The 26,286-nt window shown below is 52.0% G+C and overlaps 8 protein-coding genes across 8 annotated transcripts; 7 read left to right on the top strand and 1 right to left on the bottom strand.

The window, feature by feature from the left end:
• Positions 1-340: 340 nt before the first annotated feature.
• On the top strand, positions 341-6,023 carry AYO20_06548 (hypothetical protein; the record flags this gene model as incomplete). Its single annotated transcript, XM_022644837.1, has 8 exons — positions 341-351; positions 408-441; positions 521-638; positions 732-1,006; positions 2,349-3,374; positions 4,738-5,339; positions 5,400-5,551; positions 5,653-6,023. The coding sequence occupies 8 exons, from the start codon at positions 341-343 to the stop codon at positions 6,021-6,023; spliced, it is 2,589 nt and encodes an 862-aa protein (XP_022499105.1).
• Positions 6,024-7,008: 985 nt separating this feature from the next.
• On the top strand, positions 7,009-9,065 carry AYO20_06547 (hypothetical protein; the record flags this gene model as incomplete). The annotated part of the gene is made up of 2 exons (XM_022644836.1): positions 7,009-7,065; positions 7,203-9,065. The coding sequence occupies 2 exons, from the start codon at positions 7,009-7,011 to the stop codon at positions 9,063-9,065; spliced, it is 1,920 nt and encodes a 639-aa protein (XP_022499104.1).
• Positions 9,066-9,360: 295 nt separating this feature from the next.
• Positions 9,361-10,580, top strand: AYO20_06546 (hypothetical protein; the record flags this gene model as incomplete). The annotated part of the gene is made up of 3 exons (XM_022644835.1): positions 9,361-9,746; positions 9,826-10,276; positions 10,356-10,580. The coding sequence occupies 3 exons, from the start codon at positions 9,361-9,363 to the stop codon at positions 10,578-10,580; spliced, it is 1,062 nt and encodes a 353-aa protein (XP_022499103.1).
• A 4,388-nt stretch (positions 10,581-14,968) lies between these two features.
• Positions 14,969-16,088, top strand: AYO20_06545 (hypothetical protein; the record flags this gene model as incomplete). The annotated part of the gene is made up of 3 exons (XM_022644834.1): positions 14,969-15,267; positions 15,335-15,815; positions 15,879-16,088. The coding sequence occupies 3 exons, from the start codon at positions 14,969-14,971 to the stop codon at positions 16,086-16,088; spliced, it is 990 nt and encodes a 329-aa protein (XP_022499102.1).
• A 1,004-nt stretch (positions 16,089-17,092) lies between these two features.
• On the bottom strand, positions 17,093-17,847 carry AYO20_06544 (hypothetical protein; the record flags this gene model as incomplete). Its single annotated transcript, XM_022644833.1, has 2 exons — positions 17,093-17,632; positions 17,719-17,847. The coding sequence occupies 2 exons, from the start codon at positions 17,845-17,847 to the stop codon at positions 17,093-17,095; spliced, it is 669 nt and encodes a 222-aa protein (XP_022499101.1).
• Positions 17,848-18,776: 929 nt separating this feature from the next.
• Positions 18,777-19,784, top strand: AYO20_06543 (hypothetical protein; the record flags this gene model as incomplete). Its single annotated transcript, XM_022644832.1, has 1 exon — positions 18,777-19,784. One exon carries the CDS (start codon positions 18,777-18,779, stop codon positions 19,782-19,784), a length of 1,008 nt encoding a protein of 335 aa, XP_022499100.1.
• A 1,189-nt stretch (positions 19,785-20,973) lies between these two features.
• AYO20_06542 (hypothetical protein) lies at positions 20,974-21,681 on the top strand (the record flags this gene model as incomplete). Its single annotated transcript, XM_022644831.1, has 1 exon — positions 20,974-21,681. One exon carries the CDS (start codon positions 20,974-20,976, stop codon positions 21,679-21,681), a length of 708 nt encoding a protein of 235 aa, XP_022499099.1.
• Positions 21,682-24,015: 2,334 nt separating this feature from the next.
• On the top strand, positions 24,016-24,651 carry AYO20_06541 (hypothetical protein; the record flags this gene model as incomplete). Its single annotated transcript, XM_022644830.1, has 1 exon — positions 24,016-24,651. The coding sequence occupies one exon, from the start codon at positions 24,016-24,018 to the stop codon at positions 24,649-24,651; it is 636 nt and encodes a 211-aa protein (XP_022499098.1).
• Between the last annotated feature and the right edge of the window lie 1,635 nt (positions 24,652-26,286).

Raw genomic sequence — 26,286 nt, 5'->3', positions numbered from 1 at the left:
GCCTTGGTCGAATGTGCCGCTAATGAAGTGATTCTCCGCTATGAGAGCCTCGTGATGGTTGCTTTCGACTCATTCCCTGCTAAAATTTGACGGATGGCATCCACCTTTTGCTTTTGGGTGCCTCTGTAGATCCAATGGTGTCCATTCTGCAAAGGCTGCAGAGCTTGTGAGAAGTTATGGGACGAGTCCATCACGTGATATGCCAAGAAACGCAGCGTCAAGGTGGCTCGATTTGCCGCACGTGCCGTTCCATTGTTGGCGGTGAATTTTCCCGCCAACCGGTTCTTGGTCCTTTTTTCTACCATCCTGTGGCCTTGCTTGTGACCTGCGGATAGGCAAGATGGCAATCAAGTGAGGTCCCGAGACTCTCACTCTGTGGGAGTACCAGGTATACTGACGCATGGTAGATATCTCATCCTGCTCTCCCGTCAGGGCAAAGTGGTACGGCCGACATCCATGCTCTGAGTAGTCACCCACCTAGGTTCGTTTCGCTGACTTCAATCCCGTCGACGCCTTTCAGAGACTGGCAAAATGGTTCACCACCCTCTCCCCGAAAGATAAGGCGAAAATTATCAAGGACGTCTCTCAGCTGGTTCTGGCTCGACGGACTCGAATGTGCAATTTCCTCGAGTACAAGGGTGCGGATTTCCCGTTCCTGAACCTGTCTGCTTCATTTTCCGTTCCCTTCCTCTCCTCGGTCTCAGGCTGACCACCATGCCCCGTCGTTGCAGACACAAAAATTGTCTATCGCCGCTATGCGTCCCTCTTCTTCATCGCCGGTTGTGACTCCACGGACAACGAGTTGATTACCCTCGAGATCGTTCACCGCTACGTCGAACAGATGGATAAATACTATGGAAACGTGTGTGAACTGGACATAATTTTCAACTTCCAAAAGGCCTACTTTATTCTGGACGAACTCCTCCTGGCTGGAGAGATGCAGGAAAGCAGCAAGAAAAATGTGCTGAGGTGCATCAGTCAGGAGGATAGTCTTGAAGATATGGAGGTGAGTCGCGTTGATATTTCCTCGAATATACCCCCTTGTGAGGAGTGCCACATACTGTGCGGGAGGACCTATCGCACGAGACCATCATTTTTTGCAGCAGCAACACCCTATCTGCGCCTTTCCGTCTGCGGCGCTACGCTCGCATCTCGGGTTCCTGTTGTAGTGGTTGAGGCTAATTCCCTGTGTCTTCTGTCGAATCAGGTCGAAGAGGAAGTCACAAAAATCATGTAGAACATGATGCCGACGGCCACTGTGCTGTTCGGTGGCATGTCTTCGGGTGCTGATCTCCTGTGAGGTGCGGACATTTGCACCTGACCCTTTTCCAAATCATCAGACCACGTCATGAAAGGACGCCATGATTGACGAGCTCGTTATTACACAGATCACCGAGGAGGCGCTGAAGAGAGGCGGAATGATTTGATCGGGAACTGTCGCGATGCCCTGGGTCTATCCCAGGGGTTATGAGTTGGCGTTCAGGGAGATACCCAGGGAAGGACACATGGACCTTGCAAACAAGGTCTCTGCTTCGACCGCACGGAGCGGCCGAAACATGTCATGTAAACTACACGACGAATCAGGCTATAAGACAATCGAAACATGCCCAGAGTTAAGCTACACCGTCCCTGCTCGGCTGGCTAACGCAGACAGTCAGCCCTGAGTCACCATGTTGTGGCGATTCGCGCGGTCCCTCTCAGCTCTTCCACCTCCAAGCCGCTCTTGACCTCATTGTCTTCGTCCAGTTCTTGATGTGATTGGGCTTGCCGTGGGTGCAAAGTCCGAAATCCATTGTCGTCGTCCGTTGCGGCGCATGTGCGAGGCGGGACCCGCCTATTGGCTCTTTTGCGGGGTGCACGTGACTGCACCGCCCCCGTTTCGTTTCTCCGCCCGGCTTCGCAACATCGTTCTATCTTACAACCTCATCCTGCTCAACCTCCCCGCCATCTCTTCATCCATCAACACACAGCACCGCATCATGGAATCTCGTCCCTATCTTGCGACCTGCTAGGCGTCCATCGTCTAGCTATCCGAATCGCCGAGAGCTGCCTCTGCAGCCAGCCCTGGTTATCTCTTTGTTCGCGATCGCATAGCCCGCTCAGGTCAACCATCCTCTTCAGACTTCATCCTTTGCGTCGGAGCTGCGAATCCAGCAATTGGCACGAAGCGCCCAGCGAGCACCGCGAACCGATTGCCCAGTGTTGCAACTGCGATATTCCCTGTTCTACGCACGCGGAGTGCGATGCGCCTAGTCTGACTCCACCCCCCATACACCAGCACAATGAAGGTAAGTAGACTCGTTTTTAGCCGTCCTCGGACTTTGACTGGTTCTAACGCATGAGTTCAGTTTATGCCGAATCGCGACCTTGACACGGTCACCTCCGCGCTCAACTTTACCACCCCCGATCTCCACGTCGTAGGCGGTTGTGACCTGTACACTACCAAGGCAGCAGGAGGAGACAAGAAACTTTACAAGAACATTGAAAATGGCCTCGAAGCACAATACAAGTCGAATCTCCAATTCTCCCAGTCGCTTTCCCCACCCCAGGCGCATGTGGCTGCGTCAAGCCTGAATCTGAGCCGAAGCAGCCCCTTTGGGAATCTAGGGATGATCAGCTCGCGGAGGACCTATGCGTACCTCATCGCCACACTGAATGCCAGTCACCCCCACTACGACTTCTCGCACGTCCTGCGCCCCACGGATTTCAAACGAGAGAAGAGTCTCCGGCACGTCATGAACACGGTCGACACGACCATGTATAATCTTCGTTCACGGCCCGTCAATTCCTACCTGAGAGACTCCGCCGGTCCTCCGTCCACTCAACCACAATGGGGTCCGGCAATGTGGAGGCTGATTGACCAACAGATGAGTCTGCGCGACTGCGCCGTGTACCGCTATGCCCCAGAGGATTTTGATCCCTTTGAGGATGATGATGAAGGTTCCATCTGGTCGATGAACTATTTCTTCTTCAACAAAGCGAGGAAGCGCGTTTGTTACCTATATTTGCGAGGCATCAGTGTGTTGGCAGTCCCGACCATCGATGCGTTGCGGACCCCCGTCAAGTCTAAGCGTTTCGCCGATGAGGAGGTGGATGGCTGGATTACTCCCGACCTCGGCGCACACAAACGAGCAAAATACTGGCTTGGTGATCGAGATGATGTCGAAATTGCTGAGCACGACGATCGAGTTGAAGAAGATGTGGACATGGCGGTGACGTCGGTTGAGAAGGACGATGGGCCCATAGCGGCTCCTGTCTCCGTGAGCAAACAGCCATTGAAGGACAATGATTCCCAATCCGACGATGATTACTTCCCGCCCCCAACGAGGCCGGTCGTCGACGAGCATGACAATTACCTGCTCAGCGATGAAGAGGTACGAAGTTTGAGAAGCCAGAGCAAAAGCACGGCGAGGGGGGTGAGTGAAGAGGTGGTGGGCCCTATGGAAGTGTGAAGGACCTTGTTTCCTTTGGGATCGCACGACCTCTTTTGCTCGGCAGCGTGAGACCACGACGATAGTTCCGATTGTTTGACGAAGGATGAAACTGCCGCTTTTTGATGGACGGGAAATTGAGGGGGAATACTTTGGTCTTGTTCGGGGCGTTATCTTTGGCTGTGTTGTACTAATAACGATACCTGATGAAGCATGGGCGTTTTCGGCAAGGCCGGTGGGAGCGGCCATTGACGGAAGCTTGCCTGAACCTCAATACTGGGATGGCTTGGTATGATTTCTTGTCTTTTTTTGGGAGTTACGGACATCTTGGGAAAGGAACAAGTATGGTTTGAAAGGTCTCAGACGTTGGAGTGTGTGTGACCGCTCTGCGGTCCTTGGGGAAGGCCAGCCATAGTACTCGAAATGTGGAATTTGATAGGGGAATATCTACTATAGCAGCGTTCGCAACAGCTCCAGGTGGGAAGGGACGTCCCTTTGATCTCCATTCGCATACGCGTTCCCGCGTTTGTGAGTGTAGTATCTGTAATATATTGTGCGTATACCCCGATCGGTACTTTACTTGCGGACTTCTCAAGGCGTTGTGTCGCTAATTCCGAGTGCCAAGTAAAACGGCAACAAAGCGCGAGCTGCGCAAGAGCGATTAGTGCTCGCCCCGACTCCGGCCTCGGGTACTACGGTGCATTATATGGACTCGTAAATGCAACCAACCCCCTACTTCCCCTTGCTTCCCGAGTACACTTTGCTAAACAGATCAAAGTTTGTTCACAGCTGTGTCAATTTGTAAAACACGCTGACATCCGAAGAGGCGCGTGAAGGTTTGGAACAACCCTTTGTACCCCTTGACCCCCTTTATCTCATTTCTCCGTATGTATAACAGGTATATATGTACGGATATACGATGCCCAGCTCTACCCCTCTGACCTCCATACAATCCCCCCAATGCTGCTCTCAGTTCAACAAAAGAGAAAGCTTTCGGCCTCTGTATCATTTACCCCCTCCAAGAGGCAGCTTTCGGCACATCACCACCCGCAGTCATGGGAAGAGGAATACTTTGCTGATACCGAGGCGATACTCGGGGGGCCAAGAAGGTGGACATGTGATATAGGGCAAACGCCATTGCAATTCCCAAGCACCACGCTGCTCTCTGTCCAACCCCTAGACCAGCCTCTACCCGGGGCACCCGCTCAAGTATGGCTCATTCAAGGACACTTTGGTAGTTGTGCCGCCAAATTAGTGAGTATTCTTTCAATACCGAGGGGTACCTTTCTCTTAACCATCTCTCCAGTTCAACCCTTATACGGATGGGGATGCAGTATCTCAATTAGCACGGCTTCCTCACCCCAAGCCGAGTCTCGAGAAAATCAAGCACGACTACAACCCTTTCCTCCAGGAGATGAAAGCGTATGAACAAATACGCAAATTCTGCCCAGAATCTCAACGACATTTCTTTTTAAATTATTACGGCATAATTGACATTCCTTGGGAATCTGGTCGCCGTCAAGGGGTTGTGACGGACCTTCTCCACCCTGGGATTCAAGACCGCCGGCTGCAATCGGCCAGTGTCCCTGAAGCATTTCGACCATACCTCGATGAACTACAGTTTGCGCTCGTGAATATGGACCTGTCGGACGTTGAAGGAAGTTGGTACCTCAGCGTATTGAATAGTCGGCTGAAAATGGTGACGGTGTTACATGCGCTCGGTATCTCCCACGGCGACATCAAAGGGGACAGCTTTGGACTCCCACAATCTCTACACGACATTGCTTTACATGACTTTAGTCGCTCCTATACTTTCACACCGGAGCGCCCATGCCGACTTCGAGCAGGCCCACTGAAGCAGGTCATGGATGTTGAGCGCCGCCAAGTCCAGGAGACGGTCTTGAATATGTAATTTCCCCCTCCGTTCCCAGAAGGCACGTCGACGGGCCAAATACTGACCATTGTTAGGGCAAGATCAGCTCGATTGTTGGACTTCTTCACGACACTCCTGAATACAACCGCGGAAACGGCACGCGCCTTGCTACGTACACGCGTCTCTCCTCATGTACTTTCTACGGAAATTTCACTTGTAAGACTATCCGTTATGCTCGAAAACGATGGTACGTGTCCCCATTCCACAACACATATTTATTTGAAAACTCATAACGTCCTCCTACAGAACCATTCTTTCCTTCACTCTCTTCTATCCTCCCATTCTTAGAGCCCGCGGTGTCGGGAAGACCGGCGGAATGGACCGTGACCATGGTAAAGCACCTTGACGACTTTGTGGGTGTGTTCTATTCCGAGCCAAAGGACTTGGCCATTCCGTCGAAGAGCTTCGTCCTGGCGTCTCTCGTGTCGTCAAGCGGTGTTGTCATTGAGCAACTCCGCCTACTTTGTCCCAACGGGAGCCCGCCCGGCAAGTCCACTTATGCGTTGGTACCCAGCGCTTGGCTCGGAACTCTGGACACCAGGCGACTTTTCTGGATTCTGCTCTACTCGCCGTCATTCTGTGGAACTGAGAGGACAGTAACCGTTCTAGATCGGCGGCAGCTCGACACGGAGATGAATGATATCCACCACGTGATATAAGATGGGGCAACTACTGGCTTTCACCTTTTTTTCGCGGTTTCTTCTTTGCTCTTCTCACCAGACGCTCGGGTCAGTTCAACTTGTCGCTTTTTCCCTATTTTTCGTCGACGAGGAGTTACATTTGCTCTAATGATGATCCCTTTTATCCCCTTTCCAACTCTCTTTTACCGTGGTTGTTACCGATACGTGAAATATGTTCTACTGTACAACTCTACTCAGCTTCATTGGCACGGTTTTCTTGCTCGCGAGAAACTGTTTTTGGTTTCCTCTTGCTGCTGAAACAGTTGGAGAAAATAGTCGATTTATTTAGACGAGTAGGGCAACTGTAAGTGAATATTCTTTCGGGTTTGCATGATTCATATGAGTTTGAACTCACAACCAGATTCGCCTTCTCGGCAGTTGGCGAGCTGGGGAGAGACGAAGTGGGCGCTGTTTGCTAGATGTTGGGGAAATGGTCATGATTTCAAGCCCAACGAAGCAACCGATAATTAGCCTGAGGCGCGCATGTGACAGTGCCATGCAAATTATTTGAGATCCTCCTGTGAAACTGACGACGTGATATAACGCCGTTGACTGTCATTATATCACGTGATGAATATAGGCTGTGTACTTGGTACTGTCCGTCATACTAGTGAGGCAGGTTTCCCGGGGAGCCTGCTATATCACGTGGTGCGAAGATGACCTCAGCTGTTGGAAATACGGATGCCGGTACATCAATATCCCGACTCCGGAGTCTGCAGATGCCAATAGGCGCAGCTGCGGGCTTCATCAGCCCCTTCAGACCACGTCTTCTCCTCCCCTATCCTTCTATTGTATTTCAGCCAACGCATTTCGACAGGCCCGCGGCTGCTGCTATATATGAGATACTGCTGGTCTTCACCCGACCTTCCTATTTGCCCACTCCGCCAGTCGGCCGTCCCGCATCCCACGAACATCCACACGAGCCTCGCTACAGAGTAGGCCGCAGTTGATACGCCCATCCACCATGGGTGAGAAAGAAGACAAGGAAAAGGCCGAGAAATTGGCAGCGGCGAAAAAGAGGGTAAGAAAGGGCTCTCGTTTTGAGCGGCTTTGTGGCGCGAATACCCAGAGCTGGCTCGCGTTTTGACTGCGTCCCCTCGGTCCTGAGATACTCGAAGACGTTGGCCATCATCCACTGACATCGCGTGACATGCACAGGTCGCCCAGCTGCAGAAGAAGAAGAAAGCCGCCGCCGGGAGCTCGGGAGAGAAATCGTCTGCAGCTTCCAAAGACGCGTCTAAAAAGGGGGATGAGCGGGTAGGGGATGGGCCTGATGGAGATGCTGATGCCGCCGATGCCGCCGACAGCCAGGAGAAGGCTACAACCAAAGGAGACGATGCCTCCGACGCCGAAGCAGCTCAGCCTGCTATTGAAGAAACACAGGGTGATAAAGTCGCTGGCAACACTGCAGACGTCGACCTCGATGCGGACGAAGCAGCCTTTAATGCTGCGATCCAGGCGGCAAGCGCCGATTCTCCCACGCCTGGAACGGTCCTCTCTCCAGCAACAGTCTCTCCTCCCTCTACCGATCTAGACCAACCCTCGCACGCCAAGGGAACCAGTCCTCGTCACGCTGCCCGCCAGCCGAGCATCAGCCTCCAAAGCAAAATCCGCAGCACCAGTTTTCGGGATAGTGGGCCATTAAGCCCAGCTGCCATGAGTGCGAATTCCGTCTTGAGGGTTGAAGAGCTGGAGAGGGAGAACAAAAGACTAGCCAAGGAGGCAGAGGTCCACGAGAGGAGATGGCGCAAGCTGGAAGAAGAGCTAGAGGAGGTCCGGGAGGAGAATGCTGAGAAACAAGCAAATGGGGAAGCTGAGGAGGAGATTCGGCGGCTGAGAGCCGAAATCGATGCGCTCAGAAGACGAGCCAGCTCAACGACCACTACAAGTCGGAGAGAAAGTGCTACCGGTGAGGATACGGCCATGTTAAAGGCCGAACTGGAGAGGAAAGACTCCACAATTGCGGACATGCAGCTCGAGATTTCGAGGCTCAGAGGTCAATTATCGAGTCAGACTCAAGGGTGCGAGGCTCACGGGGAGCAAATTGCTGGCCTGCAGTCGTTATTGTCGTCGACAGAAGCCAAGGTGAAGGCCCTGGAGAGTGATTTGACGGATGCGAAGAAGGCGCTGTCCAAGGCTAGTGAGAAAGCCGTGCTTGACTCGACGGAGCGCACAAGCAAGGAGATGAAGATTCGGACTCTGGAGAGAGAATTGCAAGAGACTGCCGCGCACAGGGATGAGGTCGTGAAGAAAGCCGAGCAGCTGGAGAAGAAAATCGAAGTGATGAACAAACTCCACCGGGAGGCTGAAGCACGCCACGCCACCAAGTTGGCCGCCACCGAGGCCACCGCCCGAGAAATCCCAGCCCTGCGCATGAAGATTGAGAAAGCCGAGCGTGAAAATAGCCAATTACGAGAAAAGCATAAGCGAGTGATGAGCGGCGATGGAGGAGGCGAGGTATTGGATGAGCTGGAAGATGAAGAGAGGCAGAAGCTCGAAAGAAGAATTCGGGAGCTGGAAGGGCAAGTCTTTGATCTTCAGCGCGGCGTGTGGAGAGACAAGCGGGTTCAGATGCAGCCTCGAGGCGATGACGTCGGATCGCGAACTTCTCTGGATCCAGGCGCCGAGGACTTTGATGAGGTGGATCTGTCAGGCCCCGGGAATGCGAGCAGTCGACGGCGGAGTTTTGCGAGCCAGCAGCAACAGCCTCGTCACTCCAACTTTGCACAAGTGTTGAATTCGGGCCTCGCAGCGTTCCGCGCAAACACCACCTCTCCCAGTAGCCAGCAGAATCGGCCCCGCAACGACTCTTTGCTACAGGAGTTCGACGACGATGACGACGACGCCTTTGACGAGCACGCTTTTGCGCGTGCACAAAAGGAGGAAGAGGCTAGGAAGATGGTGGAACATGTGAGAGAAGTCAAAAGAGGATTGAAGCAGTGGGTAGGTTGGCGACTGGATCTGGTCGAGGCGAGACGAGCAGGCGTCGGCGTTGGATATGGTGAGATTTTTGAACTATGAATTGAGAGCAGCACTCTGGATAAGGGAGAGAGGCAACCTTTACTGTGAGTCAGAGTACACGGGGATCTTCGAGAAATGTCTTTGATCCTGTTGCTGAGACAAAGTGGTGTGAAAGCATGTCGTTGTGACGACAGAGCAGACGGTGATTATGGCTACGACTGTGCGTTTACGCCGCCGTAGAGAATGCGCCACCGCATTTCTCTACGCGTCGCCGTAGCAATTCACAATGAAACTCCAAAGGTGATGGCTGCATGAACAACCGTGGGGTTTGGTTCTTCTCAACAACACCATCACAATGAATCCGTTTAATGCTGTTCCTGTGTTTATGGGGGACCACGGGGATCCTGCACATCCTCCGACGACGCCGCCTGATCAGACCATCGGCAGCATGGGAAGTTCTTCCTTCAAGTCATCGTCTTCGGATGAGTTGGTATCCTGGTCGCCAGACGTTGCGACTCATTCCCCAGCCACGACGCGTCAACTTGAACCATCCTCTGAAGAACAGCCTGTTGCGGACAGAATTCGCGCCTTACTCGATACCCTCTCGCCCGAGCTGCAAGCTGTCATCACCCACATGCCCCAGGCGTACCACAGGTCCTCATACTGGACCGAATTTCCGTTGTGCTCGGCCGACTTTGACTGTCTTACAATGGTGGACTTGGGCATGGGTGAAATGCTGAAGTGAGCTACCTCGCCGTTGACGAGTCTTTCAGAGAAATGCTGACTGGTTGTATCGATATGACTATGACGCCGCAAACAGGATCTTGATTTTTCGAACGCCCGTCTCAAACGCACACGGCTATGTGCAGTCGATGCTGCACCACAAGATCATGTCCCAACTTGAAGATATAGCGTCCTGCAGTGACAAGGTCGCCACATTCATTCGGGAACTCGATGCGTCCGCCCGGCGCCCAATCAGGTACGCGGGATCGGAGCGCCACCCGGATATCAGCTTTGGGCACACCTCTCAGAACAACCCGGCTGTGGTAGGGGAGCTCGCCTTCCCTCCAACCAACAAGGACCTCCACCAGCTTGCCGAGGAATACCATCGAAAGATGCGAGGCGTGGTCAACGTCGTGTTTGGTCTCATGGTTAGGTTTTGGTACGATGAGAATTCGACCATCAAGACATCGGCCACCTTGCGGGTTTGGAGACCCGACGTTGTCGACCAAGAGGCGAATATTGATACACAGCCCCGATACGAAGAAATCGTAAGTGGCCTGGTTATATGATGAAACACGGGACATGAGAGTTCGACAGCTAAGCTAACCCATCCCCCTTTTTGACTAGATTATTTACGACGAGTCTGGCGAGAGGATCATTGACAGCCAAGCCGGCCTGCGCCTGTCTCTGGAGGACTTTGCATGCCGTCATTCCGTGGACGAGGGCGAGTTCGGGCGTCTCGACCAGCACGAAATCTTCATCTCTCTCCCCACTCTCCAAGACATACTCGACACAGCCGCGGAGCGCCATACCGTCTTGCTCAACACGACCCAGCAGCAGAGCACTATATGATGTGATAAGGCCAGCAAAGCCTCTTGGACAATATCGCGCTTGACGGTGAATAAATGATGAACGAAAAAAAATATCCAAATCACGAATGAAGCAATGAACACGACACTCGGGCTTTTGCTTTTGACATACCTACCTACACGTACCTGTGTATACATGTACACATCGCCACGGTACCACACAATCGGACTGGGTGGGAACTAGGAACTGGGAACTGGACGGGAAGGAAAGACAAGCACTGAATGAACGAATGGCGTTGATTGATTACCTCCACGATACCCCACAAGTGGCGCAGGGATTGCATACAGGCATACATGAGGGTCTGTCGGCTCACAAATCGGAAGGGGGTTTTTTTTGGGCTGGGCCACGAGTTTCATTGAGAATGCAGAGACCATTCCAAAGGACCTGAGAAGCGAGAAACGGGAGCCAAGGAACTAGGAACGACTGAATTGAATTGAATAGCATTGGACTCGATTGAATTTGAGATGAATTGGTTTTTTTTTTTTTTTTTGAGCTTTTTCTCCACACACACACACACACACACAGACAGAGAGAGAGAGAGAGAGAGAGAGAACCCCTACAAACGAGGACGAGGACGAGTACCTACCCACCCAGGTACCCAGCCAAAACGTCTTGTGTCTTCATATCCGATGCCGTACCGCGTTGTGGCTTGCCATTGTAGTGCCGTGCAGTGTAGTATAGTACTGCGGTATCTATCCGATCGGTGCTTTCTCGGGTCTACTTACTTGCTACAATACAAGGAGGTACCGTAGGATGGGATGAGCCCGAGCTCTCCATCCACATCCACAGTTTATTTCCACTCCTCAAAACATGGGAAACAAGCAAATTCCATCCATCCATCCATTCATGCCGGTATCAGGCCATCGGGAAATCGGGTGGTCGTGCGAGGGTGTACCGTCATATTCGTAGTTCGATCGACATTTCCCGCCTCCCGGCATTCATTCATGCCTTGTCCTTTCATTGCGCTTGGATGATCTCTCGAGTCGAGCCGAGACGAGCTATTTCGATTTCAACGACAGCGAGTGCGTGTCATCATTGTCGTGTATTGTATAGTGTGGTCAAGCAATTAATATCACTTTCGTACTCCTGAACCCCTCCAGAAACTTGAACACAACGGATAGGATCTACGATTCAAGGTTTGGGCGAGAAGAGGGGATACATTGCTCTCAGAGTATGTATATATGTATGTATGTATAGTGAGTAGTCTCGGATTAGCCCGGGTAACGAAGCCCGTTACAACCCCAGGGCACGGTAGAATGCGAAGAACGGGTGAAAAGGAAACGTGCTGGCGGTGCATATTCTCACGGATGTCTGAGACTGGCGCGACGACCGTCAAGTCACTCGTATTCACTTCACCATTGGGCCCCACTTTTACCATTTCGTCAATATCGACATGTATATATTAAACTCACAGAAATCCTTGCACAATTCCTCGCCAGGACTGGTTAAACTAGCACACGGCTTGCAGGCGTTCTGGCGACGAATTGTCGACAATCCTCCTCCTCCGAACGATCGAATGACAGGTACAAGGGGCATACAGTCAGTATTACTTACTGACCTCCCTACCTCGTCCTCCTCTCCTCCTCCTCCCTCCGCCGAACCGAAAAAGAGAAAAAAAAACCCTGCGAACCCGGGTTTTCGCTCACCACATCCTCCAGTTGAACTGGAGGATGTGGCAGAGTTTTTGTTTTCGTCGACAATGCTGATCTGAACGATGTGCCCGATTTTTATATCAGGCCTTGGCGGGCCACTGGTCCAGACGATGTGGGTGGACTGGCTGGCTGGCTGGCTGGCTAACTTTCCTTTTCTTTTCTTCAGACAGCAAGTTGCTCCGGCGGGTAGTCTTTATCGGTAAGCTATGACATATTGTCGTGCTCTCTGTTAGTCACGCATGCATGTTGGATTTCTCACGGCGTCGTCGCGGTCATGAACCCTACCTCTGCTCTGCATCTTTTCTCTGATGCCCCAGTCCTAACTGCATATTTTGGACCGCTTTTCGAAGCACGACAAACAAGCTGCTGGAATTCACGAGGGGTCCTAGCCCCTTCGTCCTACAAGTCCGACCGGTCCACCTCGTTGATTTGTGAGCTCGCGACAAACGAGGGCGTCAACACCGACAGATTCAGAGTCCGGGATGACAGGAGAACGGAGCCTGTCTATCATTGCAGCCACGAGACGGACAAAGGTCTGACAGATTTCCAGAGGGAAACGACGAGAATCACACACCGAGGCTGGATCGCCGATCCGAAATTCCTTAATTCTCCTGCGTTGACAGGTTGTATACTGTCCATTGAAGCCCGGGTGATACACGTGAATACGAAACACTTCGGTCGTTGTGCGCAATGGGGAAAAATGCCAAAAGCTCTTCTGTGCAATATCGGCTCTACGGTTCAGTTTTCAGAAAGAGGTCGACGAATTGCTCAAAGAAAGGGGCAATAGTCCTGACTGTGCACGTTGGGCATATCTGCCAACTCCAGGCTCCTCTTCACGACAGCTCAACTAACTCGTTAGGACAGGGGGATAGATGTCTTCTCTTGGAAACGAAACATGAGACGCTCGCGCAGACACATCGAATACACGCCCGACCTTTCCATCTGAATCCATCGAAGGGACCCAAAGTGGCGTGGTAAAGGCGTTGGTCTGATCTCTGGTGTGCGTGCTATACCCCAAATGGTGCGGATAATGTGATCTCGATCGTTCTGGAGTATGGTACGGATGCCACATACTACTACCCACAGCACGTACAATGTCTGACCGGCTACAGTGGGAGCCAATACCAACCTCCCAGTACCGTCTGTCTACGCGTGGGGTTCCGATGCTTCGAATCCTGTGAGTGTGGGGTATATCATGAAGGGAAAGGCTCACGGTGTTCAGCTCTTCAAGGTGTGGGATCAGGCTTAACAAACCTCCAAGCTCGTCATCATCAAGAAGTGCGACCAGTGCCGTTACGCGCTTGCCTCATCGAAACCCTCAACTCGTGGAAAGATCTGGATTTCCCAGGTGAATGTCTCTAATATTTCGCGAAGACGACATTCAAAAAAAGCACGAATAACAATTTGGAGAGTATGAGGAAAAAGACACCACGCGCGAACGAGGCTTTGCCAAAATCTTTTCTCAATACCGATTGCGACGGCTGGATCATCTCGCCCGACATGGACTTTGCCCAAAAAAGCAGGAACAAAACAGGGTCTTCATTCAACTTGTTCACAGGGAGTATGGCTGGTCAGAAGTCACGGGGCGATATGAGGAGAATGTGGCCGTTCTCGGAAGGGGAAGTGAGCCTGGAGAAAGACAATCTATCAAAAACACAGAGAGATGAGATTCTGTAGAGGTAAATAAAGGCTGCAGTCAAACTATTACCCTCTAAGGCCGTGACACAATTTCACATTTTGAAGGCCTCGGGAGTCCGGAGGTAAGGATTTACGGATCAACTCTCCCTGGAATGTGGTTCAACGATTTAAATAGCACTCAGCAGTGTGTTCCATATATGGTGGTAGGAAGCGCGTAGGTTCCTAGTCTCCCATTCCCACGATACTGTCATCTCTGAAAAAGATATTCAGCCTGCACAGATCTCTGCTCCTGAAGACGACAGAGTCGCACTAGATGATTCTTCTCCGGCGGGACTCGAAGACACGTTATTAACTGACCCGCTCTGCTATTTCCAGCGTCCAGTCTCTTTCAACTTTTTTTGCTCATGGGGGCTCCCAAAGCCACTGTTTCATCTTCGAAAGTTTATGCTCGAGAAGGGTAGGAGTGGGGTGACGGAGTAGAGGTGAAGTCTGGGTATCCAACACCGTCTACTGCGGCAGCCATATAGAATCATGGAATTCGCCGTGGCGGCTATTTGGAATAGATGCTGGACATGGATTGAAGTTTGCAGTCGCTCTGAGAGGTTGTGGTTGAACCCGATCTGCTGAACTTTCTTTCGACTGTGGTGTGGCACACCATTGGGAGGCGGTATTGGGAGCGGTACTGCCTCAACAGCCTCGCGAATTTCTTTCCAGGAAATCTCCTTTTCCCTTGCCCAATGACCTGAGAATTTGAGCGTGATGGTGCGTGTCTTTCCGTGGTAGTTGTTACCATTGATGTCTCGGACAGGTCTGGTATGATGATTCACATGCCCAGTCCGTGAAGACAAAGGCAAAGGAAGGTGTGACTGACTCCCAGCAGCAATTATCTTTGTGGTTGACCCTAGAACAGACGCTTCATCATATAGTGATCGACCGAACAGTTTTATTTCCCTTGTACAAGTTGTTTATATTTTGTCATTGTTTGATAAAAGACACATCTGCTTCCGCCAACTTCATTACTGACGCTTCCTCCAATCTTTTGTTATGTCTACGCCAAAGTGTCGCGATAGGGGGGATGTCATGTCTGCGTCGCACCCCCACGATCCTCTCTCCTTCTCCGGGAGCCAGGATGAAAACCAAACCGCAGATTCCTCCCCAACGCTCCTCTCTACAAAGAACGTCACCTACTTCTTCGATCCACCCCGATCTTCCAGTGAGTGCGGCCAAAAGCAGTCTAGCTGTGCGGTCTCTCTGGTCACGGATTTTCTCACCAGCTCCTCCTCTTCTCCAACATACAGTTGGCTACACCTCAAATTGAGCCTTGCTGAGCGCGACGAGCTGAACAAGTGTGTACCAGCCGAGAAGTTTGAGGGGTTTCGGTGAGATTGACATATACCCGGAAGAACTGAAAGCGAAAACAACGAGGGCTAACCCACGATCATGCAGCCGTGACTACTTCGTCGCAACCCAGACCTTTTCCGTCGGCATGGAGACCAAAACACATGCAGTGGTCAACGCCGCTCTATCCTTCGCCATCTTGTCTCGAATCAAAAGTCTTGCGAACAAACATCCAGACACAGCAATCGGTCAGTTCGCGGCCAAGATCATGGCGCAAGGCTCTGGGGACATTGATCTCGAAGAACTTGGAACCAAGAATTCTCACAATCTGGATGGTTCGTTCGTATACAAGGGCGCCAAATACCCCGGCATCGTCATTGAGGTCGCTCACTCGCAGCCAAAAGATGCCCTTCAACATCTTGCGGAGGAATATGTTCTCGGTTCGGACGGAAATGTTCACTATGTTTGTGGCATCAAGGCTGCATACCGCTCCGGCAAAGAAGCGTGGCTGTCGGCTTGGAAAGCTAAGAGAACTGTCTTGGCCGACGGCACAGTGGAATTGAGCGTTGAGCAGACTGTCAAGGATCAGGTGAGTTTCCCAGAACGCAGGACACACATGCACGCCCAGTCATCGACTAATTTTAATGGCTAGATGTTTCGAACCGCTGAAGGCTTACCCGATCCAAATTGTCGTGGACTGTGCCTTCCCCTCGTACACCTGGCTCCGACTTCCAGCATCGCCCTCGACATCGCCAGTGTTCCTGACCACCTTGGCCAGATACGGATCACTGCTGAAGAGCTCTGCCAAATTCTTGACGAAGCGCGAGAGTCGGAGGAAGATGCTATCAAGGGTCTAGTTTAGGACAACGGAGCTGGTAAGCTGGTTAAAGTCCATTCAGACAAGCCAGCCTCGGAAGAAGTTTCTGGCGGTCGTCCAAGAGAGTTTGAAGATGCCGAGGAGAGAGTCGAACTGCGCAGTGAGAGAGAAGACCCCGACTATGTCGAATAGCTTGCCGTCCACTCCGTCGACCCTGGCACGAACACGATTACCCCTGGATAGATAGATAGACGCGACTGTCTCTGCTGCTGAAGGACAAGGTGAACTCAACCCACAGCACCCTCGGCATTCGAACTCGAGAGTCGATTCCTCGACAGCCCCAATCTGTATTGAGAGAAGACAAGAAATGAAAAAAAAAAGAAAGAATTCTTCTTCACCTTGACACATGGTTACGCACACCACCCATCACCCCGACTGCCTATGTTTTTTTTTTTTTTTAAAATTTTTTTTTATAACTGTCACTTCTAATCTTGGTGTATTGCCAGGCCACTAGGTGCAAATCTGCCAACAAAGAAGACTTGCATAATCCTGTCAGAATCACCACCATCTTCTCTTTAAATCTAGCTGAGGCCTCAAGGGGGGCAGGGTGCAGGACATGGCGCTGGTCGCTGCTCGGCGCAGAGCTCGTCACTCACACAGCCAGCAAACGCGGGCACTGTAGAAAAGAACGCACGTGAAAACCCCCGAGTTCCGAACGACTTCACGTGTGATATGGCAGGCGATATGGCAGAAGTTTTATAATATATTGTTGGGACGTTCTGAACGGCGGTTACAATGTCAAACCGCCATCTCGATTTAGTGCGCAGGTATCGTGCTCATTCTTTGAAACATCAATTTAGGACATAGGAAAGCTTTCACAGTGCTAGTTGATCTCCCATGCTCAGAGACATCGAGCCGTGAGTTCGATGATGTTAACACGCTTCGTTGCTATGTATCACACGAAACTCGTCTCAGAACCGAACAAGCCAAACCAACTCACAGGGAAATATGCTGCCTGCCTCTCTCTTCGATGAATACTTGATACCGCGCTATTTACCAACATTTGCCATGGCGTCCCTGTCGGCAGCCAGCATCTTCTGTATAGCCGGCCTATCCATGCAGCGCTTCCACCAAGCACTCACAGCCTCGCGACTGAAGATGACATCCCCATACCCGCTCGCAAAAAGCCGTTGGACCAGTGGTATGTAATAGATATCCGCGAGAGTAAAGGCATTTCCGGCCATGAACTCTCTGTCCCGCAAGAGCCGATCTGCAACATCGAAGAACATCTCGACCGACTGCAGCGCATCCGAAACAATGGTCTCATCGGGAGGCAGGCCCATGAACCGCTTCGCAAATTTCTCAAAGGCGATCTTCCCTGCCGGTTCTGCGAAGTAGAGTATTTCTGCAGACTCGGCCTGGTCGAAAAGCGCCGTGGCTTCGACATCCGAGGCCGATGGGAGTAGTGGAAAGGAGTACTTCCGTGTCAGGTATTTGCAGATCGCACGACTCTCGTACAGAGTGAACCCGCTGGGGAAAACGACGACGGGGATTTTACCCCACGGGTGACGTTTCATGTTCTCTTCTGACTGGATGCACAGCCGTTAGCAATGTGCTCTCTGCAGCGAGGAGCCACGTCGTCTTCAGTGGGAAACGGGTGCACAGACAGACACACCTTCTGCTCTCTCTTCTGGAGGTTGACAAGAACGAAGTCGTAGTCGGTGAAGCCTCCTTCGGCGAGGGTGAGACGGACACGATCGGTGTTGGTCGAGCCGCGCGCGCCATATAGGGTGAAGGCTGGCATCTTGAGGCGAAGCGGCAGTTTTGATACGAGTCCAGGTGTCTTGGGGATGGCCTTCAACATGTGCAATACCCATTCTGAGGAGAAAGCGAAACCATGGTGCCTGCCACTCAATATATAGTCGGTCTGGACAGCAATGGGGCGCTGACACTCACTTCCGCTGTAGGAATGGAAAGCGCGCCATCCAATCAGACCCAAGTCGACAGTCCGCATCACAACTGTCGCACGAGTATGGGTCATGCAGGAAGAATACTCAAGGACTAAGATCATCTGCGACGTATGGCTCCGCCTTTCAGGCCGCAGTTGACTGAGCGATATACCAGGCTGTAGAGACCCACTTTAATGCCTCGCCTGGTTGGTGAGTTCGCTCTCCATACCAAATGAGGCTAGCGTCGGAGTTTCGGCGTTCGGCCTTTGAAAGTTGATTTGGACCGAGGCGAAGCTAGACGGCGTCGCCTCTTCTGATGCTCTGTGGTAATGCTTTTCATTCATCTGTTCGGAATTTTTACTTGTTACGATCAATACCCATCGTCTGCACGGTGCTGTAAAACGGAGCGACACATCTCCCGTTCCCTACCTAGCGATGGCCAAAAGCGTCGTGGCTCATCGACGCCACATCCAATCTAAACCCAAGGTGAAAACCGGTTGTGCCACTTGCAGGTCAGTGCCGCTCTCGTCCCTGGCCAGCTATCCAAGGCGGGGGCTCGCATGGAAAGCCCGCCTGGTAGTGACTGCGCTGACTCAGAGTTAGAATACGGAAGGTGAAATGTGACGAAAATAAGCCCTCGTGCCACAAATGTGTCCATACGGGCCGTGTCTGCGACGGGTATGCGTCTCCATTTAGAATTTGTACCAGTAAATCTACCAAAAACGCCCGTGGAGACGGCGGCATCAAGTCAGGTGTTAGTGTATCAGCCACCGAGCACACGGGAATGGAAGTCTCGCTTCACGACATCGACCTTCTCAATCGGTACTTTTCGACCAAGACCATGTTCGATGTCAAGCTGGACTGTGACGAAGAAGCCAAGCAGGTCCTGCAGGCTAGCTTGACTGATCCGTCTATACGGCACGCAGTGTCATCTCTGAGAGCTCTTCGCGAAGACCGCGAGACTACCGGAGATGTTCCGGCGTCTGCCGCGCAGCAGACCCCGAGCCATGACTACGGCCTTCAGCAATATTGCATGGCTCTGGGGGGTGTCGCATCTACCATGTCTCTAGGCACCAACGGCTTAAAGTCGGCACTGCTTTGCTGTCAGATCTTCATCAGCATCGAACAAGTGCGGGAGAATTACGCGGTGATGGCCCAGCACCTCGTCCGAGGACTCGGGATCATGCGCGAGCATCGAGCACGACCGACATTTGATGCCGCGAATGAGCTGACACCAGCACACCATGACCAACTCCCTTTTCTGGACGTCTTCATCATCAAGTTGTTCGCTGCACCGTGCAGGTTTGCAGAACCTCCAGCACCAGCTGACACGGGTGTGATTACGGTATCCGAGTCTTCGGTCTCGCCTCCTGAACAGCGCGCTGCATCTCGCAAGCTTCGCACGATCGCACCGGACATGCGAACAGAGCTTGCGAGAATCGCTTCATCAACGCTCGATTTCCTCGGAAAAGTATCACGGGTCGACTCGACGGGAGCAGCTCTTCGACTTCGGTCGCAGAAAGCGACGCTGCTGGACTCGTTGGCATCGTGGCTCGCGGCTCTTGACCCCGTCCAGGCGGAGACCACACCTCCAAGGCCGGAGCTTCTTTCAGTGTCCTTCCTGCGCCTCTTCCACTTGATCCTGAAAATCGTCCTCTTGGGATCCCTCGACTCCTCGCCCGAAGCTTGTGCCGCGCTGCAGACCGAGAATGAGAGATTACAGTGTGTTGCCAGCCGGGTGGATGGGAGGGTCAAGGCGTACAGATCGTCGGGTGGGACTAGAGGTCGATAGGGTATTAGAGGAGTGTGCTGCTGATATTGAACGGCAAAGTGGGCACACTTCTGCCAGTGCTTCCGTGAGCCTGTATGCGTACAATACCATATCCAGAAATGACCTCACCGAGTAAATCTTGGTTCCGGTTCTGAACCCGATCATTTTCTCTACTACCTTAGCCATGGTCTGAGCACCCTCCGTGCCCTTGAGTCGAAATGCAGACCCTTCTGGCCAGAGGCAAGGACCTTAAATGTCAAATATGACGTAAAAGTACGGTGTAAGTACAGATAAACACCGTCGAGGCATACAAGTCGAGTGACATTCAAAATCAAAGGGACCTATACATATACAGTCACAAGATACACGCGAAGGGCCTCAGAGAATAGGCTTCTTGATAAAGATCTACCCAGGTACAGATCTGTTGCCCTGGCCCTTTTGGGAAGGTTAACCGAATAACTTCCACCGCGGCACACGATAAAAGATAGATTTCATCACCGATCAAGTTATCGCACTCACAGGATCGAAGAGTGCATGCGACTGGTGGCGTAACAACTGCATCGACTTGTCCCATTGGGACTCGGTAGAGGAGTCTCTGGAGGGCACTTGGGGAGCATTTGAAGTGCATGGTTGAGGGAGGGAGGCGTCTGATATACAACAGACCCCTCAGGCGTCCCCTTGGGGAGAGAACCCGGATTATCATGGACTCCTGCCTTGTGGTCATGAGGCACGCCGGCCGATCAACGGTCAAGGCCATCATGGATAACTTGTACATGCGGGTGGAGCAGATGATCGAGTGGTACCTACAGAGCCAGTACCTACAGAGGGCAGCCAGCCAGCTGCAAGGCTCCGGGGACGGGCCATCCACACCACACACGCATAGCATTACAATGCCCACGACCCGCTCTCAATCGCATCGCGTCGCCTGATGAAACCCTGTCTACAAGGCATACGTGGGAAGAAAAAGAGCTCCGTGCGGCTTCCATCTACTGTTCGAGCATACAGACCGAACCGACCAATCAGGGTGCGTTGTACCTCGGGGCCGAGGGGGCTCAGCAGCCATTCATCCACGGGGCTATCAGACTCGAAGGGATCCGTGACTCCGTCATCCAAAAGCCTTTATAAGAAAGCCTCTTTGTCTCCTCTTGCCTTGGTATCCCAGAACATGAACCCCAATCCGCCTCACTTTTGAAAAAAAAAAAAAAAAGCCATGCATTTCCTCCTCCTCGGCGCCACCGGACGAACCGGCCAGCACGTCGTGTCCGAATTACTCTCCCAAGGCCACACTGCTGTGGCCCTCGTGCGTCCCTCTGCATCTACCAACCTCACTGCCCGTCCGGGCCTCACCATCGCTGTTGGTTCGCCGCTGTCAAAGGCCGACGTAGAAAACGCCCTCCACGCGGCCCCGTCGCTGACACCCTCGGCGGCCATCATCACCTTGAACACGGTCCGCAAGTCCGACAGCCCCTTCGCGCCGCAGCTCTCGCCTCCTCGATTCCTAGCAGACTCGTGCGCCAATGTCTGCGATGTGTTGCAAGCCGCGGGCATTTCTCGCGTCGTCGTCATGTCCACGGCCGGTGTGGGCGATTCGTGGGCCCAGCTCCCCTGGCTGACCAAGGCGTTCATGCGGTGGACCAACGTCAAGTACGCGCTCGAGGATCATGGGCTTGTCGACGAGGAGATCCGAAGGACCGAGATGGATTGGACCCTGGTGAGGGCTGTGAGGTTGCAATTCGACGATCCGCTGCCCCCGACCCAGAAGTTGATCGACACAGCCAGAGACGTGCAGACGCTGGGTAATAGGGGTGTGGGGATGAGCATGGCTGACAGCGTCAGGGTGGCAAATGTGGCGAGATTCCTGGTCAAGGTGACGGTCGAAGGACTCTTTGTCAGACAGGCAGTGGTTGTGAGGGATTGACTGAACGCGGTCGACCAGTCCTTGGCGTTAATGACCAACAGCGATCGATACAGAAGGAGACATTCTATCATGTGATCTAGTCGATTGAGGCTGTAACGTATGAATTACAGCTTCAATATTTAGCTAACAATACAGTACGGTGGTGTAATGGGAAGGAGGTCTACAGGCTGAAACGTGATTGGTGGAACTTGCCTGTCCAATGAGCAGGATGGCACTCCTGGTCACTGATTGGTTGGACCTCTGACACCAAGGTCTGAGATTCCTTTTTCCTTGATTCCTTCAACAGGATCGACCAATCAACAACGAACAACTCAATCAACAAGTTGAGGACAGTCATCTATCAAGTTATGGAATCAATCTGATTATGACCCTCTGTGCTGTTTTGTTATTGCTGTGCGATAGCCCTTACCCCTACCACCATGCCCACCGCCGTATGAGCTGATGCCTCTGGCTAAGAGCCCAGTTCAGTATATTACTATATAGGTTCGTGGAAAAAACTAGGTCGAAAAGTGCTACTTTTAGTGTAAAATGGGGGTTTTGGACGGATACTTTTGCTACCATGCTGTACTACTCAATTTTACGGATTATTCAGGACTATAGCCCTGGATCAGCCCGGTCGACCAAATCGTAGAACATTTGTCGTTTCTTGGAATATCGTGGTGACTGACACGGGGTTCTTCATTGATAGAAGCGTCGTTGTGTAGCAGAACCTTCGAGGGTTTGAAGCTCCTGTGATTTGGACACAGCCGTCTCGGTACCTGGTGTTTCAATGAATAGTCTATTGACGTAACGATTGCCAATGCCTGTTGCAAGAAATGCCCCCTGTCACTGGCGAAACTATTCTATTTCAGGCACCCCGTCCGTCTGCCACCCCCGTCCGGTGCTTTGCTCTTATTCTCACACGAATGATCTTGACTCCTAGCCGATAAACCAGTGAAATCACACAGAACTGGAGAGATAAAGCGAAATACGCAGCCAGTGTCAAAGGTCCAAATGTTGGCCTCCTGGTCGTGTATGCGCTGTTTTGGCTCCAGGCTGGTGGCTGGTGAGAAAAACCAAACGATTCGTCTCTTGAACGGTCATTCTGGCCAGCAAGACTCCCTGGGTAGATTCGACGACGAAAACAGCGTCTCCACTCAAACCGCGACAGTGCCAGCCTCAACGCGGGCAAAGATTTCGACGAGTCTAGATCTCGTAATATTTCCAAATTTTATCAGCCAAGCACGGACAAGGAAGAGAAAAAAATGCAAGACTCCACACTTCTGCATTGTAGGCTTCTGAAAAGGGACTTTTCGACGTGGATGTGGCTGGCCCGGCCCTTCCGTCATGGCCGTCCTGGAACGGCATTTCCCGTAACCCAGCAGATTTCTCCCTCAAAAAAACTTGGTACGGTTCAGCTGACGGTCTTTCTGCACCGAATAAGGCCGATCAGTAGGCAGTGCCCAATGTTGGGGTCATGGTACCCTGGCTCCAGAGAGGAGAGATGTCCATTCCCGCGCAGAAAATGACATGGCCAAATGTTCTTTTTCCGCGGGCAGTCAGGGCGACGAATGGCAATGCACGACAGAAAGACAAGAAGACGACAGGGAAAGATACGAGGGTGTCAATAAAGGACGAAAACGGTGATGCCACGGTGATCCCTTCACCGCTGATTCACTTTGCCTGGCAAGGCGCAGTTGGATGCGATGCCCAACGTTGCTCAACGTTGTTTATGGACAGGGGTACAAGAAGTGAGTGCAGTCTCCTGACTAGAGGGAACTTTGGGTAGATAGCCAAAGATCCTCGCAGACTACCACATCCACCATCAACTGTTGCTCGAGGTGATGCCCAACGGTTTTGCCATGATGCCGGACAGTGGCCCGGTCAGAGGCATTGATTGGCAGCTTCATCACTTGCAGGAGGCTTGGAGTGAAACAACCATGTGCCGCGGGAATCAAACTAATGTAATGCTGTGCAACATCTCACATCATGATTGATCGCTCATTCGATATTTGGATAAATGACAGGTTCCTTTTCCAACATCCCGCTGGCTAGCGCCTCTCTCTGCTTGGCCGACGAATCATAAGTTCCCCTTTTTTCCTGCACCGGAGCTTTTAACCCAGAATGGAACTCGTTCGCTTACTGCTCGCTTCAGGCCTCCCTATTCACTCTTCGCAATACATTGATTGGCATACACATAGCTGTCAAGTATACTATATAACCTCCGAAATCGATTCACCTCGACTGAAAATTCTTTACTCTCATACCAACCCAAATCTCCCAAATCGATTCACACCTCAATTGAAAAGTCTTTACTCTCATACCAACCCAAATCGTCCAGATAACCTGAACACAATGTCGAACTCAGTTGACAATCACGCACCCCCGGTGCTCGGTGAAGAAGACGCGTCACTAGTATCCGACGAGATTCTGCTGCGTCTGTGGAATCAAGTTCAACAGGACCCCCAGACTGACAACGTCGCACTCAACAACTTCTGGCTGCACCTATACGCGAAACACCTGTTCCCAGGCAAGCAGTGGATCGTCGGGGTTGAGAACGGTACCTTCGACATCGAGCCTCCCAAGAAAGATCTGACTGTCCAATTTCTGGGACACACGGGCCCCCAGGCCCTATTTTTTCACATGCACAAAGGCAAAGAAGCTACAAGGGATGACCTGATCGAGGTGGAAACCCAGGCATTGGTTGCCTGCCTGGCATATCTGACGGCGAATCCGGGCATCACAAAGGTGTACGCCGTAACCAGTTTCGGCGCCAGAGCGAGGATCTGGTGCTGCGGTCCGAAATCGATGTCCTTGGAGCCGCTGTTTGGGTCCTACGATTTGGCTGACGCGTCGGCGTACGTCGAGGCCCACTCCAGTGAGGCGATCACCCTTCGAAGGGGGTTTGCGGATATGAAGAGATTCGCGCCTGTTGCTCGTCGAGGCATCAACCACGGGTCGGGATCTCCTGCATCATCTCGCCGCAACTAACCTCGACTTCGGAGAGGCTTCAGGTACATCGAGAAGGGTTGAAGTTAGTGGAGAACCACAAATGAGATAGCGCGTATGAAAGTTCATTGCAGGCATTGAAGACAGTTATCGACCTTTGTACCTAAAGCTCATTGTCATACTTGCGGCATCAATCACGATCTAACATCCACGTGCAACTGGCTACCAAGGGTGCCAAGGCAATGTAATGACGGTCGTTCTAAGACCCTCGATAATATGTACCTCGTATAGTTAGCCAGTTCCCCCCTGAGCCCGAGTTGAACTTGTCATGTCCCTCCATCGAGCCACGTACCGCCTAGGCATCCCACCCGACCACATTCATTTTCTACCTTGTAGGACAAACCTGGTTGGAGGGACCCGTCCCGCTCAGGGACCTTTTGGTCCAGATTTACGAAAAGTGGGACGTGGTTGCGAAGCGCAGGGGTACAGACGTGCACTGTCCAATCTCGTTCACGGACGACCAGATCCGTGAGACGGGGCGGCAGGCGGAGGAATGGGCAGAAGCATTCAACGAGTTCAACGACCTGCGGAGCGAGATTATGGGAAGGACGGATGGGTGGCACACGAGGAATACGACGAAGCAATGGCACGGTTCCACGCCAGTAGACCGACGTTAGAAAGGCTTTGAGAGAGGCTGGACCGATCAAGCGGAGCAAGGACGGAGGGCATGCTATGACGACTCTCAGAGAGCACGAACTGCCACAAAATTTGGTTCTGTGTCTCCTGAATCCTATCATATTCGTTCATCCTCGTTCCTCGATGGGAAGACCGCGCCAAACCGCATTGTAAACCTGTGAGCATTACATGTAGACCGGGGGATTCTCCTCGTTTTGGGCGTGAATAAAATTCGTATGTGTCCGTGTCACCGTCACAGATGTGGATGGGTACTCTACACCCCTCCCTCCCTCCCTCCCATTCAAGTGATTTCACGTGGTCACATGCCCCCCCTTGGAAAATTCACCACATAAATATTATCAATCCCGAAATCCCTCCACAAATCGCAAAGACCCCTACTCAGGAAAGAGACTGTCAGAGTCAACAATAACAAAAAAGAAAATTGAGAAAGAGACTTGTCGAAGTCAACAAGGTGGAATACATTTGGTTCTAGTAGGCGATCCTCCTCCTCCTCCTCCTCCTCCCTCCTCTACCGAGCGAGAAAGATATATCAGGAACCTGGCACCGAGCCAAAAAGGAGTCAAAATATCTAACAACAATAACAACAACAAACGGAAAAAAACCTGCTACGGCGGGTTTTAACTTCCCACCACCCCATTCGAAAGGGGCTGGTGGAAAAAGTTTTTTTGTTTCTTGAAGAGGGACGAAGGCGAGGGATTTTCGAACAGTGAATTAAATATGTGTGTGTGTGTGTGTGTGTGTGTGTGTGTGTGTGTGTGTGTGTGTGTGTGTGGTTATTGTGCTAGATGGTTGTTTGTCTTGGGCAGTCGCCCTGATAAAAGTGTCTCAGGTCTCACATCAAATAGACCTTTTCGACAATGACGCACAAGGCTGAACAGCGCCTGTAAGAAACATCTACCAAATCTAACAGTCGACAACCATACACCTGCCTTTTACGTGGGTACATAGAGATAGTATATCACTGCAGCGGAACAGAGACAA

The sequence above is a fragment of the Fonsecaea nubica genome (genome assembly GCF_001646965.1).
Source record: "Fonsecaea nubica strain CBS 269.64 chromosome Unknown Scaff42, whole genome shotgun sequence".
NCBI classification, from domain to species: Eukaryota; Fungi; Ascomycota; class Eurotiomycetes; order Chaetothyriales; family Herpotrichiellaceae; genus Fonsecaea; species Fonsecaea nubica.
The sequence above is the reverse complement of the archived record's forward strand: the minus strand, read 5'-3'. Positions and strand labels throughout refer to the sequence as shown.